We start from the raw sequence: 18310 nt of genomic DNA, 5'->3' as shown, positions 1-18310 counted from the left end.
AGCAGAAGGATGGCATAACCAATGCCTGTTAATACAAAAATAATTGGCTTAAATGAGGCACACACTCATATGCACAAAAAATAAATGGCCCAAGAATTCTTTTGAGAGTTACAATATTTTTAGCCATATGGTATTTCTTATTAATTGTTATAATTACTAAATAAGAGCCAAAAGTATGCTCAACACTGTATAACACATCCAAATACTGTCAAGCCCTAGCCTCACATGCTTACGGTTCAAAAGATAAGACATGCAGGAACAGGAGCTACTAAGAAATGCAGTGATAAAAACAACAGTCCAAGGTTTCCTGGATATTAGGAGGTGCTTTTGGCCTTATTCTTTCAGCTGCATCAGCTACATCCCTCCTCTGAGAATGACAAAAATGGGCTCTAAGCCTTTTTTCCTCCACAGAGTCAGCAAAGAAAAAAGAAGCAAGAAAAAGGGAACACGTTTCAAGGCTTAACAATCCACACTGGCTCTACAACATATTTTGGGCCCTTAGCAATTTATGCTAATTTAGTGTTACCCTCAAGCTGTTCTTTCTGTGATGGGGCTGCTCTGGAGCCCAGCCAGCCCGTGGTCCACAGAAGCACAGGCTGCAGTGCTGAGCTGTGCTGTGCAGCTCTGGGTTGCCACAGAGCCTGTGAACCAGGGGAATGAAGCTGAAAATTTTGATGCAGTAGTGAAAACCACAGTGGAAAAGGCACGTTGCTCTGGTAGAACTAAAGTGCCAGGAGTAGGGAACATTCATAGGAGAGGACTGTGGCCTCATCAGGGCTGAGAAGAATTGACAAAAGTCATTAAATGGTATCACCACCTTCTGCAAGAAAGAGGGATCTTTTTCATGTTGGGAAATACTGGTGAAGATAGGTGCCCTGGAACTGAGAGAAGCTTAATAGCCAGGAGCATTAAGAGATGTTTCCAATGACAATTCAGACCAAGACTTTTCCTCAGAACTGCCTTTCATTTCTGAAACATATTTTCCTGAAAGGAGAGCTAGTCAAGTCTATGTATACTGCACCCCACTGAGCCCAGGTTTTCTGTGGCTCTGTATACTACAAGGAAAGAGGACCTTCCTTTTTCCTTTATAAGCCCTTTCTTTGACAATGTACATTAAGCATTCTCTATCTTATTCTGTCTCCAGTTCATTCATCTCCACCTCAGAGGCTAGAGGATTTATATCTGATTCCCTGTCAGCCACATACATGCTCAACAGTGACTTTGAAACTAATGTTCCCAGTCAGAAATGCCCTGAGGACACGGCAAGATGCTCTGCAGTGTGCATGGCTGAGGCACAGGGTTCTATTACTTTTATCTTGTATATGATCTCTTTCATAAGGGATTGCTCTGCATGAAAAAAAAAGCTGCTACTGTCCATTCCTAATAAGCTGTAAACACGACTCCATTCCTGCACATCCTCCTTGTCTGCCCCTGGGATTCAGCCTTGGAGGATCCTCCTTCCCTAAGCACCCCTTGCTCTTTCTCCAGCACAGGCTTCATCCTTAATAACTTTCAGGGCACCTCTGTGCAGTACAGACTGTAATGTGATTAACTTTATGCTTCACAACCTCAGCATTAAGAAGTAGGTCCCGGGGCAGGGATTTAATGTGAACCTTTCAGGCATGTACAGAACCTTGATCAGAAAAACAGCTCTTCCTTCCTGAAATGGCACAACAAAACAGCTTTGAACTAGGTGAAATGGCCAGGCTCTCTAAGGAAAAAATACTGCCAAACCCCAGCACTACTGAGGCGAACAACAAAAAATGGGAGATAATTGATCCATTCTACCTCCAAGACAAGGCTGAAAGTTCACAGGATTTTAAGCCACTTTCTTTCTCTCCCTGTGCTTTAAGGCAAAACTAAATCTGTCTATACAAACACAAGTGTTTTGCCCTGCAAGCATGCTGTTATTAATTTATCAGGTACTCTCCTTATTTGTTATCTTTACTTTCCTCTCTTTGACATCTTCATTGTGGTGTCTATATGTTAATTGTTAATGCCCTCAGCAAAGAGAAGCTGCAATGGCATAAAGAATTTGCAGCCTCTACAGGAGCCAGTGAAATCTAATGCTGTAGAAGATACTGCAAAGTCATCATCCTTCCCATGCTATGCTAACTTTAGGAAGCAGTGACTTTTCTAAATGCATAGAGAATGAGAAACTTCATGTTAGAGTACTGACCATCCCTCACAGGCTGCCTGCATGGGAATTCCAGCAGCAGCAAAGCCATGGGTTTTACAAAATGGATTTACTATGCAGCCAGAAATCATGCTGCTTTTCACAGTTTACACCAAAATACTGTCACTAATACTCCATGGTTCACTCTTAAAGTCACAATAAAATGCAATGTGGGGTCTTCTGTAAGGGCACAAAAATTTCAAACTCTTTCAGGATCTCCTGCAATGACTCATAGCTACTGATGACATTGGTCATCAACTTATTTAAGACCAATATTCCTCAGGGATAAGAAGGAATTGCTTGCTCCTTCTCTAGCAATAAGGAAGTCCCATGGGTTAAAAACCTCATGAGATAGAGTTTGTTTTTTGGTCTGAACACTTCCATGTAAGCAGTATTTTAGGTTTCCATGCAGAGCAAGCTTTACTCTGCCACAGCACACACATGTGTTCCTACTGATGGTGGCAGTGGCTTAAAAGATATTTACGTATACCTGCAGTAGAGAGTTAGGAACAACAGTATAATGAATACAGAACAGGCACACAATAAATCCAATCAGTACAAGTGTTTCAGTGGGTATGTGAAATACACCGAAATATTGCACTTATACCTGCAGTAAGAAATGGATATATTTGCTTTATTATAAGGAACATCCAGCCATCTCTCTACCCATCCCTGCCGTGTTGCTTCCATCCATACACCTTCTTCCCCACCCTACTTCCTTATAACTTGGTCTTAGCAAGCACTGAATAGTATTCATCAATTCTGAAGCAAAATATTTATGCTCTGCATAGCATTACATAGTTTTGAAGCAAAGTCTGCTCCCTAACCTTCAAAGGAAAGGGATGGGATTTTCCAAAATTTCTTGGCACTCTGTATTAGAGAGACGTGCCTTGTGCAATTCTTAAAGGCACCTGCAGAAGTTTTCTGCTCTAGCCATGAGGAAGAAAGCAGGTTGATCTGCTTAGGTACTTCGGAAAATTCACTGAGTGCTAAAATCAGTTCTTAAGCATTTTTTGATTTGGAAAACGTGGCCCCAGAAATCCTGTCCTTGGCCCTGGATATGACCAGGTGCCTGGTCTTGAGCAAAAGGAATAGTTCAGCAATGGGAAAGCTGGCAGGGCTACACTAGGGCTACTACAGGGCACTATTCCTTCAAAATCAGAAGGGATGGCTTCCTCCCAGGCACTCATGATGCTCATCATGAGATACACACCAGGCAGAGTGGTGGCCCAGCACCTCCACCCCAAGGAGACATCACCTCAGTGTTGCAGCTCCCTTGCCTTCTCTAGCTGAAGGGCTGTGAGCTGCTATAAACTTTCTCTCCTCATTCCCAGAACCTTTTGTGAACCCAGGAGAGGGATGGCTTTAGGTTACTATAGTAGGGGTAGATTATTTTTACTGCTAAGGTCTCTTCTTAAACACCTTGTGTGGAACATACAACAAAGATTTTCCTCTTCCCCAAGATTAATATGGGGAATAAAATCATGTGAAAGGAGACTGAGGCTTTTTTCAGACCTTGGGAGCACATCCTGCCCTTGAGGTTTCAGGCATTAGAGGATATATATAGTTTAAACCAATAACGTACTACAAAACAATACATTCATACCAATTAAATACAGGGTCTTGATTTGCCAAGGAAGTTTTGCAGATGCATATCTTAAAATAAAGACCAGACCTTTTGTTCCAGAGGTTCACTTGGATGATGTTTCACACCAAGTTTTTCACAGATGGAGTTTTGAAGTCTTCAACTGAATTGAATGTGCTTAAGTTTTGGTATATGCCCAAATCCTTCGGAGAATTTTTGTAGAACCACAAAGGGCATCCATATATTTTCTATTTAGAGAAAGGACAGGGATGGTACCCATCACATGCTGCTGAATTGGTTGATACTTTAGTTTACATGTATTTCTTCCAAACTGTTTCCACTGCCCACAACGAGCCTGGTTTTGTAAGTAAATTATTGACACAGCCTGCAGTGAGCTACAATGGACACACTATGAGCAATCGAAACTGCCATAACATCCACAGTTAGGTCTTTCCTGCTCAAAAATAATGGGATGTAGCATGCCAAGAGGTGGCTGGAGGGAGAAAAGTTCAAAGGCATTGCAAGAAGTCGAAGATGCTTTTAACACATAAAAGTTTCAGCACCTAAACACAGGGGTCTAAATATTGCTAAGTTACTGATACCAGTGGTGCAAATCTTTGTGCAGGGCAGTTCGCACATGGGGGAATATCAGATAACAAAGTATCAGAGTATTTACCAGCAATTTTTCTGTCTTTCCCACAGGAACACTGTCACAGGCATTGGATAATTCATGGACATTACACACTAACATGCATGTCACCATATAAATTTTCTTATTTCAAATTATTGGAACATAGTCCAATGGCAATTCAAGCCCAAGACTAGAGGCTGCTGTAGAACAGTCTGGCTGGGGCTAACAACTCCATTTACATATTTAACTGTCTTTGCTGAATTAAGACTTGATTGCAATGTTGTCAAAAACCACAACAATGTTTCTTAGGCACAGCCAGGAAGAACAAAAGGCTTTGGGAAAAGAAATAAATGTTTGACAGGATATTTTTGTTTTATATTGCCACATATCACAGCAAGATGGGAACACAGAGACTGGGAATAAAATCCCAATCCTACTAATGTCAACGGGCGTCATGCCACTGAACTCAATAGGACCAGTATTTCATGGGTGCTAGGCCTGCACATCAGCAACATTTCTCCCCCCACTTGGCACGTAGTCTCAAAGACACACACATGAAATTGCACAGGCTGCTAAGTCTTTGTACCTTAAGTTTCATTTCTATTACAGATTGATGAATAGACTTTTGAAAGGGAAAACAGAGGAGAGATGCATTTGTACTCCTGCCTATTCACTCTCCCTCTAAAACATCTTTCTCAAGGCTTGAGGCAAACAGAACTGAATCTAAAATAGATTAGACAGATATGTTGTCATACAATGGGGACCACTTCAGGTCCAAACCACAAATAACTCACAACATAAGATGGAAATAATATTGTGGGGTCATTTTTGACCTACCAAATTATTGTTTTAACAAGGTGGTAAAGAATTTTAAAACCAAATCCTTGCAGTGTTTTCAAATTTGGCTAAGCATATGTATTTACATATATTTATTTAATATCTCTTGGTTTTCTAGCCTACTGATCATGGATATTGTTACCAGAATGTCACACAACTGGTGTGTGAATGCTTGATGAATATAAACACTGTGAAGAATCCTTGCTCTCATTAATTTTGAAAAATCTACAGGGTTCTAGTGCAAATAGCACCAGTATAAAATTGAAGGTGCTTAATGCCATGAACATACTCAGACTATCAAATTATATGTGCAAAGGCACGAGTTGCTTGTTTGCAAATAGAAAGAGCAAATTTAATAATGTAACTGCCTGTTGGCTTTTTATCCCAAATTCAGTGTCAAGGACCTAAACCACGACCTGAAATTCTACAGCCCCAGGCCTATTCCACAGTTTTCTGTGTTTTAGCAAATCTGCAAGAAAAGTGGAGAACTTTACACAATATGTCAGTTGTTTGTGTTGCTATGTCCTAAATTTGTCTCTGCTCTTGGCAAAACAAGGCAGAACATCCCCACCCCACAGATGTACCTCAGACTTGTTAAAGAGTTCATGCTATCTGTGAAATGCTACCAAACCGTAATGCCTTTAAGGGCAGGAATGTTCATGGAACCAGCAAATGTAAACTAAATACTGAAAGCTATTCATGGGAAAAATCTCAGTTTTGGAATGGCAAGAGCTATCTGATTCACAGAGTTGTGCTTATTGAGGCAGCAAGCAGGAATCCTCTCTCTTGTGTGCAGCTGAAATCTCACTGAAGGGCACATCAAAGACACTGGAGCCTACACCTGATAAGAACATGCACATTCTGTTTAGTTTCTTTATAAGGTCAATTGTCTTGCTTTTAAAGCCCTCTTCAATAAGGTCTCTTTTCCAGGACAGGATTGCAAAATGGAAGGTTGCGGCTTCTTTCAGGAAGGCAGTTTTTGCTGAGAAACTGAAGCAACAATCTTTAATTGAATTCTGGGAAGAGGCAGTGTTGAGGGACTGCTTGCTGTGAGCTGCCCGATGGGCAGGCTGTTACCAAGCCATGTGACTCTCCAATACAAATGCCTCAGCCCAGTGAGCATCCCAAAAAGCTTCGTACATGATACACTGCCTAGCCAGAGGCTGTTTACTTTTCTAATTTTTAAGCAAACCAGATGGAATCTGTTGCTGGATAACCACTCCCTGCTGCTGTCTTTGCTCAAGATAATACCTGCCAGTCTAACAGAGCACAACAAAAACGCTGTTTTCTGTTCTCTCTGTGAGTCCTTGTGAATGATAGGAAGACGCTCTCTGCTGATGTGTATCAAGTGATCCCCAGTACATTTAGGCTCATGTCAGCTGTACATTTCTAGCGCCTGGATTAATTACACATGGCTTGTGCAAGTTGAGAGCCCTCTGTGGAAGCAAGCAGGCTCATTTGCACTAAGTACACAGTACCTAGTGGTCACAGGATCAGAGGGTTTGATGGGAGCTCTTGAAATCATCTAGATGACCTCTGTCTCCCCTGAGAGATGGGTTTTTTTCCATTTGGTGCTTCAGTGACAGACTTAAATCCTCCTGACTAGCCTGTCCTAGGGTTTCAATATCCTAACCTGCTAAAGCATTTTTGCCTGATGCCTAATGTCAAGCTACCTGCCCTATAATTCCATTTCCTCATGTCCTATGTACTACTGTGGGCAGAGAGCAGGTTATTCCCCTGCATCTGCCAGCAGTCTTTCTTGTATCATTACCATGCCTCTTCACTTGCTCTAAATGAGCCATGTGTAATTGTATAAATGAGCCATCAGTGCGTACCATCTTATTAATAACACGTAATTATTCACAGACAGCACTTGGCAATAGAAAGAGGAGACAGGGGGTGTGGATTCCTATCAGAGGCAAGAGGCATTAGGAGGTAATGCTGCTCAACACCTTTCAGAAGGTACTTAGAACTGTGTCTTCTCTAATGCAGGAATTTAACAAACTCACATTGCTTATCCAATATTTACAAGAAGAGGGATGAGCCCCTAGACTTGCTTCAGACTGGAATGGAGCACAGGCTTATGCTAACCCTTTCTACAGGGTGAACTTCACTGCAAAGTCTTGACTGAAAGGCAGCCAGGCTGCCAGTTAACACTGGGCAAGGTGAGCTGCATCCACAGCAAGGCGATACAGGGCTTGTGACAGCCTGTGTTACAAGGCACGGCCACTCACAGCCATTTTTGCTCATTTTATTACAGAGAGTGGTATGTGCTTGCAAATAGGAAACTCTTTCTATTGATATTACTGGGCATCGTGCCAGGCTTCAGAGATGAAAGAGTGATACTTGGGAACGTGCAAAGTGATAATGACACGAAGAAGCACTCAGATGGGCATTTATTTCAAATGCTGTGGTGACAGGTCTCCACACAGACCCTAGAGCTGTAAGCAAACAGAAAATAAAAGTCCTTGCATTTTTTTCACAAAAATAACTGTCTGGAGAAGAAAATTCCATATGCAGGTTGTTTACCAAGAGCTTCACCAGTTACCTGTCCCCACATTTTTCTCTAGCTTAAATGCAGCTTGGAAGCCCTGAGTGAACAGTGCATGCATGGCAAATTATAATGTGCATGTTTTATTATAGAAAATGCAGACATATTGTGGCTCATGCTGTAGGGCTTAAATCATCACATTAGGTCTTTATAAAAAATGGAGATCGCTCAGCCTCATGGGAAAGGCATTTGCATCTTCATCATTACAGAGGCAACAAACTTCATCCATAAAGATGTGCCTAGAACAAATGGCAGCAAATTGTGGACACATGTTTTGCTTTAATTGGTCCTCATCAACTCAATCTAGCTAGTGACTTCAAAGAGCTCTAACTAAGAAACCTCTTCCAAATTTTTTTGTTTTAATCTTTTTACGTTTTCTTTTTCTTTTAATGTCTTAAGAGATTTCAGATTAAATAGAATCTTTGAAGATACAGTATGAAAGCACTACTTCTTTATAGTTTTACATCACATGTTTAATTACTTATTCATAAATTATGAATGACTCGAGGTAAAGTAGCATCGCCCGGAGCCCCTGTCCTGGGCCAAGTGTAGCACTACAATTTTTACAAACTCTCCCTCTTGACAGCTGGGATCAGATTCAAGCCAGCTACAACTCTATTCAAAAGAGCAGCTGTTGCTAGTGCCATTTTCACATGCTATTCTTGATCAGCATGAATGGATGGAATGTGCTCTTTTTGGAAAGCACAGCAAAAGAATATGGATGGCAATAGAATGCTTACATAACTCATGTAAAATTCACCAAAAAACCCAGACATAAGCTGCAGTCAAAATCTTATTTATCTAAGGGTCTGATTTTTAAAAATACAGCTAACAAATCCCACTGTTTGAAAATCAAACCAATATCCACATAAGTTTTTTCTTCCAGCCACAAAGCCAAGAAATCCTCTAGAGCACAAGAGTGCTGCTGTCTCACACACTGCACAAACACAGCAAAACACAGCACAAATGAACAGAGGAGGAAAAGAATTCACAGATGAGGGCAGCCACTAGGGGCCCAGTGGCACAGCTGGGACTCAAGCAAAATGTGACAAGCCCCTTAACAACACACCAGTTTGGAGGTGAAACTCCTTCCTCCTACATTTCTTTGCCACAGGCACATCCACAAGCACACACAGAGTCTTGTCTCTCCAGCTGATCATTGTTTCTACAAAAACCACCACCACTTTGTTCCAGCTATCCTGGGTTTTGTATGTTTACACATGCCCTATGCATATATTTACAAGAATGCATACATGGGGCACTTCTCTCTGTAACCTCAAGCCTCAGTCACTCACTCATACCACAGCAGACAAGATGAAAACACTGCCACGCTGTCGAGGCAGCAGCACAGACCCACTTGTTGCAGTTGCAGATGAGGAAGGCAGGCAGGCGGAAGACATTGGTGAATCAGCCCAAAGTAGAATATTCTCTTTTGATACTTTCTCTGAAGGTTTGCTTTTTCTTCTGCTGTACAGTAGCAGCAATTTTCCTCTTTTGTCCAAATGATCAAGTAAGACCACACTGAAGGCCCTTCTTATACCATAAAGAACAGTTACAGGAAACACATTAAAGTAATTTCCTCTTCCTTGGACAGAATGCACTCTCTTGGAGTTTGTTTTCAGCATTGTGATGTAACTGGGGAAAAAGTAAGCTTAGGTAACACACCTCAGTGCATCTAAAAGAAAGTTGATGTAATAGAAATTAAGTAACTTGGGGGAATCTTGCCAAAAGCTTTTTATAAACCAACCAGTAAAAAAAACCTCATTCCAGATGCCCTAAATACCTCTTACACAACTATAGTTGCTGCATTTGTTAATAACTACATTTATTACACATTTTGCTGCACTCAGAGAAATAAAGCACTTTGTTTATCTGTCATTAGAAGTAGTATGTTCAGAATCCATCTTTTCAAATTACATCACAGTTAACAATATTGTTGCATATTCATACTACATATATATGTGTGTGTATATATACACATATATAGTTTTCTCAGTTTTTCCTTCTTTATTGTCAGTGTTCTTCTATTTGCCACCTATCTCTTCAACCCTGAAAAATACAGTTTAAAGCAGCAGGGATAACAAAGGGGAATGCTGCCAGGCAGGGAAACATGGTATTAAAAAAAAAATAGTTACAGAAAGACTCAACACTGTGCGAGAGGTTGGATGAACCGTATACCTTCCTTCTTTTCCCTACACGTTGGTAGAAGTGTATTTATACAGTTCTGTTTTATAGTTTCTTTACAATGAACCTAAAGTTGGTCCAGCAACCAAGTTAGTTTTGGAACTAAACCACATTTCAGCATAGAAAAATGTAGCAAAGTATTCTAGGTCCTTAGCTATGGCAAAAATACCACAGCCCCCACTGCTTTCAGTGGGTTTCTGGTTAAAATCCCCCTTAAGGACCTCTTCCCACACTGCACTCCAGCCAGGCATCCAATCTCTGTGAGCCAAAGTTGTGCTGCTGGGCAAGTCATGCAGGCACATCTGGCTTAGCTTTATGCTCAAGCACAATAACCTTGGGTGCATCTCTGGAGTCTCCCCTCTAATGCCATGAGGGCACAGCTCTGTTTCTCCTGTGTCATAGGAGAAGCTGTAGATAAGAATAGGAAAATCAACCAACTTAGCAAAGCAAAAGAAATCTCTCACTCTATACCCTGATGACAATGAGTAAAGCAAAGATGATATTAGTCAGATTTCTGTGGCAGCCCACAAAGTATTCCTTAGATTTAATTTTCACACATTCCAATAAAAATAGCAGTCCTTCCATTGCTGATTCCATGCATGCTAAGCATGATTTGCTGTTTCTTCTCTTGCTTGGGCCAGAACAAGAGAAATCCATACAAAATTGTCTATGAAACTATGTATATTGGAGTGAGACATTCTGCCAAATTGAAGCGACAGTACTAAAAAAACCCTTTTTTTTTCATTTTATTGGAAATTAGCAATTTCTCTTGCAAAACATAACAGCAAGTGGTTATACTTTACTTAACATTTTGCCTAGCTCTACTTTCTTTAATCTCTACAATTTTGAAGAAAAGTTGTTGCTTATGATGCTTACACTGAAAATTTTCAGTCTACAGAAATGCCCTGACAGTGTCAATATTGTTTTACACCTAAAACCTTCCCTTATCAACAGGGGAGGAAGCCTCTGTCAACACAGACTAAATTCCACCTGATGTTTTTGCTGGACTTTCATATCAGATGGACTCTTCCAAAAGCCAGAACTTAGAAAAGAAAGAAACTTGTCATCTCAGGAAGTAACACAGAATTTAGGTCTGTGTGAGCCTATATTCTTCCTCACTCGTACAGCTTCTATTGTGTGGTGACCACCAGAAATGCCAAATGGGATGGATCCCTTTTCCAAAAACGTTGCATTATTTCTTCCAGCCACCATCCTCTGTATCGACATCTCATTTTTTTGAGGGTGTTTACAGTTGCAAGGTACAGCAAATATATTTTACTCTTGTACAAAACTCTGCAGAATCAGCTGATCCTTCAACTCATTTTTTTAATACATCTCCAAATATCTCAGACAACAGGATAATTTAACTTCCATATGGTTCCTCCAGGTACCTGAAGCAAGACACGTGGTTAAGTACTTCCCTGAATTGTGCCCTGCATTTGAATAGTTCCTTTCTTACAGAATAAAAATTAGTATTTACTTACTAAACAGTTGGCAATAGAGGACCTGTAAGCTTCTCTTCATGGTATCATGTGGTCCTGCTGGTCTGCCAGTTTATTCATGATTCTGTCAAAAAAAAAAATCAAGAGGAGAAAATTATGTATGACAAAATATAGGCTGCCTTGTAATACCTGTTCATTACAAAGTAAGATGAAGCTTCACAGGAAAATTGTATTGATAAGCAATGGGAAATCACCCAACTGCATTTTGCTTGCTTTAGCCATGCTCTCCAACAGCTTGGCAAGGAAGGATAGAGTTATGGCCAAACAGGGGAAAATTTCTCAAGAGTATGCAAAATAAACTCACTGGAAATTACTTTCATGTCATGCTTATGGCTTGATAAAATTAATTTTATACAAGTCTTTTTAGTTTGGAGACAGGGTCCTCAGTGGAGAAGTAAACACGAGATGCAGACACCACCAGGCAGCTGTGCTGGGCACTTGGGGCTGTAGTCTTCTCCCTGAGCCTCCCCTTTTCACATCCCTCAAGAAGTACAACCAGGAGAAAGCTCACCCCCTCCTTTCCCAATGAAAATTTCGGTGGTGCCAAAGTGTAGGCAATCCCAAACTCTGATGAAACGGTAGCACAGAGGGCAGCTTTGTCCTGGCAGTTTTAGCTTCATGTTAGTCAGCTGTTGCAAGTCATATCCCTTCCCCATATCCCCCACCAGCTACCTGGGCTGGAAAACCTTCTCTATGTCTTTAGACATTTTCTGTTTCTTCTAAACTGAACTGTCTTGGTGTAGAAGGGAATCTCATAATTCTTGCCTCTGCTGTCTGAAAATGTGATGTGGCAAAAATATGTGACCACCATACCTGCCCGCCTTTGCCCACTTGGGGAGTAACTAGTAACGTTTTATGTGTCCTCAGATGATATTTTCAAATACTTGACATGGATATTTTTTCACCTCAGTTTAAAAAATAGTATGAAAAGATAAATCCCAGTCATGCTGATATTAATTATTCACATTGTGAAGAAAACAAATGCATAAATCAGAAGTGAAAAGCAAATGTAGTCCCAAAGCACTGCTGTGAGTAATGCCTCACTGAGTACCCCAAGACAACACAGCATTGAAGCTCATTATTCCAGAAAAAAATATTTTCTAAACATTCAGAACCAACTTTGAAAGGCAGGACACAAAGATCACCCTCCTAAAAGGCTCCAGGTCAATATTAAATAGTATGTAGTATCCTCTAGCTTTCAGTTCAATACATTTTCATCTTCTTCTGAACTCCTAGGGACATTTCTGAGTCATTTTAACATGCATATAAATCTTTCAGAGCTTATTTAAAATGCAGTCTTGAAGACATAAGATAAACAAGTCAAACCAGTGAATAACACCTTTGAACTGCACAAATGCTTCAGAGTTTGTAAAATCAGAACTATATTTGACTTTTTTGTGAAAACCTCGAAAGGACTGTGGCTTTTCTTTCCTTTAACAAAAGATGCTTGGGTTTTGTTAAGTTACTCTGAGTGGAAATTTATGCACACAGATGCTGTGTGTTTGGATTCTTCCACACTTTCCATTTAAAACTGGACCTTAAAAACATTTAAGTAACTTGCAGAAATGTATTTGCAATGTTTTCTCCTAAATGGAAGCAATCACCTGTGAATTAGTTTACTATTTTTAATCAGAATATGAGTTAGATTCATGCCACAGTTTTATCATGAAAGCTTGTTGAGGGACTTCTGTTGACCCCTTTTTCCTTATAATTTGCCAAATGACAAAACAGATGTAGTAAAAAATCTCAGTCTTTACGCATAAACAGACATCACGTAGTCTATTACAGCACTCTTGAAACATGCATATACAAAAAAACCTGTGTTTAGCAGCCACTAAGGTATTAATAAAAATATATGCAGGAAAAGACGAGAACCAGATAAGCCACTGACAATGCAGATTCCATATACCCAAGTATTCTGCTTTTAAGTTTCTGTCAAAACAGGATTTACAAGCACTGACCCATCTGAAGTCATAAAAATACAATGCAAAAAAAGGGAGAATCTGAAATTGCAATCCTAAATCCACATTATTGACTTTGCGCAATTTAAAATATGCTTGGCAACACTGATGTGATACACTTTTTGGCTGTGAACAACAATTCTTTCTTTTATTTCTCTTCCATCTCTCTATTAATGCTACCCATAATAAATAAAGGTATTTACCTATAAATTCTGGTATTGTGAATAAATAAATTGTATGCTTTTGTGCATGTATTTATTTAGACTGGTAATTTACCCTGTGCTAAAAAAATAGGAACTAGTGTGCATATGGGGAAAGAAACAAAGGTTTTTACTGGAAAACTTTAACTGTGTTCTGTTGGTGTCAGTTAGAAGATTTATCCTTTCAACCACATGGCCATAAAATTATACATAGAGAACTCAGTGAATATATATGAACCAATCGTTGCCATGAATTTACAATGTCTCAATTTCTTCAAAGTCCTTGGTGTGGCTTAGGCTTAATAGGAGAGAACATTTCAGTTGGAAGGGACCCACAATGACCATCTAGTTCAACTGATTTAATTTAAACATGTGTGGAAAATCCTGCAATTAAACTTTCCACAGTTTTTCATAACTTATTTCTTGTGTCCAAGAAATGTGTGCAAAACAAGGATTTGTTTTACTGTAAGGCAAGAGACATCTAATGAGATCTATTTGTATAACTTTGGAATCCTAGGAACACCAGTGATGGCTTTCCAAAGGCAGAGACTGCTTGCAATGACTATCAAGGCTGCACAAAGTTGAGGCAGATGAACCAGCCCATCAAGTCCCTGAATCAAGACTGGAGGACAACAGAGCAGCCCTGAGTGGAATAAATTACCTCAGGTACCATATTTTTTTAACTTGAGAATAATTATTCCTTACCTATCCCCTCTATGTAATACAATTTTAGTCTTTCATTAGATCATTTAGAATATTTTTCAAACTGAGGAATTCCTGTCTTTTTGTTTCTTTCATGAAGAAGATGCACCTTATGCCTGATAATCTCTCTGCCTCAAGCTGTTCATATTCCTTCCAGCTCAGGTCTGAGGAGTAGGGAACAAAATTGCATTCACTCACCACAGTTGGGGTGTGTACTGGATTTTCATGTTGCATAGTGATATTTCCGTTTCTTCTCTACTCTGTTCCCAATTGTCCCTACAATGCTCTTTGTCACTTCTCCTGAGCTCTACTCGCTGTTTTACAGAGTTGTCTGCTATAAATCCCTAAGTAACAACAACTCATCTGGAGTCTATTCTCAGGTATTTAGAGATAGCACTAATTTTTGTCTGTGGATGTGACTTTGCAATTATCATCACAGAATTTCATAATAATAATACCTTCCAATCACGGAAACTCTTCTGTACCTGTAAGAAGACAAAGCAAAGTCTCACAGACAGACATTTCAATAGCTGCAGAGAAAACCTCTTTTCTGAGTACCAACCCATGTCCAGCCATCATGATACTCTCTCATGGCCCTGCAGGCACATCTAATCCAAAAATTCTTTCCCTGGGTTTTCTAGTCTTTCTCTTATGAAAATCTTTTTCAGGTCTTCTGTGATAAATACGTTTATTTATCACAATCAAGAAAGGTTACAGATTGAGTACCTGGTAGCAGAGAGCACTCTGGTCCACCAAGTCATGTTCTCTTAGGTGTCTGAGTATGTAATTTTAGGCACTAATAGATTAGCAAAGTTGTGCACATGTAGATGGAAAATGCAGACACATAGCCAGCTCCTGACTTTGGGCAATTAAATTTAAAACCAGAGTGTCGCCACCTGTTTTAAACACACAAACTGTCACTTATGAGAAAAAAAAATATGAAGAATGAGGAGAAACAGAAGTGGTCCTGGAAAAAAATTCAGTTGGAAAATGTGTGCTAAACTTCATTAACCAAAATCTATTGCGAGTCTCTGAATTTTGTATCCATTTTATACTCCTCACTCATTTTTTCACTTCCCTGAGGTTTTTCGGGGAGTAGACTTCTTCAAAGTATTAATTTTGAAACATACTGAGCCTTAATGATTGAGAAGCCATTCTGAGTATTTGAGAGAATTATCTCACACAAATATATCTGATCCTTGATTTTTTTTTTAAGCATTCTAAACTTAATTTCATAGATTTTGATCTCCAAGTGAATGGGTATATTCCCAATTGCTCTGAACTCCCACTGTGTCTCCTCTGAAAACCAGGAAATAAAGGTGTAATTATGACTTTCATTTCAGTTCTATATTGTAATTCATATTGGTGCACCTACTGACATACTGTGGCTAGCACAGTTTTTCCCATGGGAAGCTTTCTTGTGTTTTTGTAAATAAAGATAAAGTTTGGATGTTTTAGAACAGTGTCCCAAAACTTGGACAGTGCAAGCCTGGCCAATCAGGCCTGGGGGAAGGCTTCTGACTGACCAATCTGGGTAACTTTTGAGAACTCTATAAATGTGATGAAATCAAAACAATAAAGGTCATTCCTTCTTGCCACCGAGAACCGATGCATTCATTACTCTGCTAGCTGCTCAACAGCAACAACATACTTTGAAACAAAAGTAAGAAAGTTAGCTCAAGTTTGTAGTAAAATCAATTTCACATTTGAAATAGCCATCTCCAATAGTTACATTAGAGAAAATTTGTATCCAGAAAAGGTGTCACAAGCCTAGCCACAGACACCTGTGTCTGAAAATATTGGTTAAGCACTTGGTGTCCGAAATGGGCTTATGTATTTTGCATTTTTTAGTACATGATACTTCACATATAGTTTATCTTACCAAGATGATGAATAGATGTGTGAAATCCCTGTGGACAGCAAGCAATATTGTCTTTCACAGTAAGTGATCCCCTCAACATCTCAGTTAAATTAAAGAGGACAATGAAGACATAATGATGGATTGAAGACAAAAGAGTCCAAAAGAGGCGACAGCTTCCAGCCATTCATTATGTCTGATGGGAAAAAAATGCCAACCAGGCCTTAAATTAAAGAAGAAACAGAGGAGAAAGAACAGAAGATGCACGTTGAGGCAAAACTAACAGTCAGTGGAGAACCCTTTTTCTTTGTCTGTCAAGTGGAAATCAGGAGATTGAAATAAAGAAGCTAAAAATGGTAATGAAAAGAGGAGACAGACAAAAGACATGCCACTCCCATCCATGAAGCATGTAAACTTTATTTTGTTATTTCTGACTGCCTTCTCTCCGCTATGGACCATTCTGGAAAGAAGAAGAAGCTACATCACAGACCGTTTTCAACAACAGTATTTCTGCAGAAAATGAAAGAGAAAAAGCAGATAGACTCAGAAATACTTCCACCTCCAACCTTTTTTGATTCCCCTATCAAGGAAACCCAGCCTTGATCCTTTCAGTATAATATTGCCCTGGCTTGTTCAAGGAATTTCTTATAAGACATCAACAGCAGAGGCTCCTCACTTACAACTCAGAGAGCTGAGACTACCCCCAGGAGTTACTCCCTCAGTATAAATTCCACCACCAAAGTCTTCATCCACTGCTTCCCACAGGTTAGTCACAGTGGGTATTCCAGTGTGCCTCATAAAAAGAAGCAGGTGTCCTCTTCTTGACTACACAGGGCTCAAGCACAACTTCATGTTTTCCAGATTTCATTATTTGTTTCTTAATTTTATGGCCCACTTCCACAATCCAGATGTTATTTGCAAAATTTATATCCCAAAAAGCTTCAGGGCATGCTAATAAAAAGATGATTAACTTGCAGCAATAAGACTCCTCCGAGCAAGAATTCTCTGTTCTTCTTCAATATGTGCCACATTGTTTACTGTGATTTATTTCCCTGTGCCTGGAGCATGCAAACGACCATTACCAACCTTCTTCATAACATCCTGAGTGCAGCATTTTTTATATTTATGTCCACTTTACACTTAGATCTTTCAGCACTTTTTGAAGTAAATTCGTCTTTGCAGATCTAAGAACTAGCAATTCACATCGACTTCCACTATTATCCACAAAAGTGTACACCCTTTGCTTTCCTAAGGCCTCCAAAGAGCAGCGTCTACCTTGAGGATATCACAGCTGATCAAAACCAGTCTTGGTGGTGTAGGGCAGGCATGTAATATGTGCAGGAGGAATAGTCAGGTAGGAACTCAACTAGAGCTACCACCATGCTTTTCTTGCATCCTATGTGACACAAACTGGGAAGCAGAGAACCTCAAAGCATCCAGAAAAAAAAAAACCAAATAACCCAACCTCCCCAAAGCCTCTCCTGTCTGAATTCAGATTCAATCCCCATTGGGCCTGAGGCTGGCTGTGTTTTTTCTTGTATTGGTGCTTGAATCCATACCTCCCTATTAGCACAAAGATAAATACCAGTCAAGAAAAACACGCAGAGAAAGCAGTGTTGATATGCAGGGAAACCCTGATAGCAATTGTTCCCTCTTCCTCAGCTTCCCTACTTCATCATTAACTGCTGAAATCCCCATCCCCCATCTCTAACATAACAGTTCAGATGACTGTGTTCCCACAGCCCTCCTCCCATCTGTGACTGTGTTTCCATGAACAACGCTAGGCAAGATGATCACTTAAAGGCTACTGTCATTAGTGTGGCAAGTGGAGGACATTGACAGCTAATTCACCCTTCACCATCTTCCTTTATTCACATGTCAAACCTGGGGCATGTTGATGAAAGGGAGAAGGGAGAAAGACCTACACTCTTGGGGTTCATTGCCATAAAAATAGAAGGGCATGAAGAACCTCACCTCTTAGTGACCACAGCCAGGGGAAGGACTTAGTCTGACAAGGCCAGGTGAAACTCTGTTGCCTTTGGCTATTTAATGTCTTGGCATCTATGGTCATCTCAAGAACAACCACTGAACAGCAAAAGCCAATCATTCAAAGGGTAAGGAAA

At 39.9% G+C, this 18310-nt stretch overlaps 1 protein-coding gene across 4 annotated transcripts in view; it reads right to left on the bottom strand.

Moving 5' to 3' along the window:
- TMEM108 (transmembrane protein 108) overlaps nt 1-18310 on the bottom strand; it is a 162263-nt gene that overhangs the window by 71995 nt on the left and 71958 nt on the right. For 3 of the 4 annotated variants that reach the window (XM_085051278.1, XM_085051277.1, XM_085051280.1), the window contains exon 3: nt 11449-11530. In XM_085051278.1, the coding sequence (XP_084907404.1) occupies nt 11449-11488 (40 nt within the window). In that variant the 5' untranslated portion in view covers nt 11489-11530. Of the gene's footprint in view, nt 1-9137; nt 9328-11448; nt 11531-18310 lie in introns of those variants that run through there. The other variant, XM_085051276.1, reaches the window with a different exon arrangement.

This window comes from Lichenostomus cassidix, chromosome 2 (genome assembly GCF_008360975.1).
Source record: "Lichenostomus cassidix isolate B80296 chromosome 2, HeHo_3.0, whole genome shotgun sequence".
Lineage (NCBI taxonomy): Eukaryota > Metazoa > Chordata > Aves > Passeriformes > Meliphagidae > Lichenostomus > Lichenostomus cassidix.
This window is presented reverse-complemented; position numbering and strand designations above follow the sequence as displayed.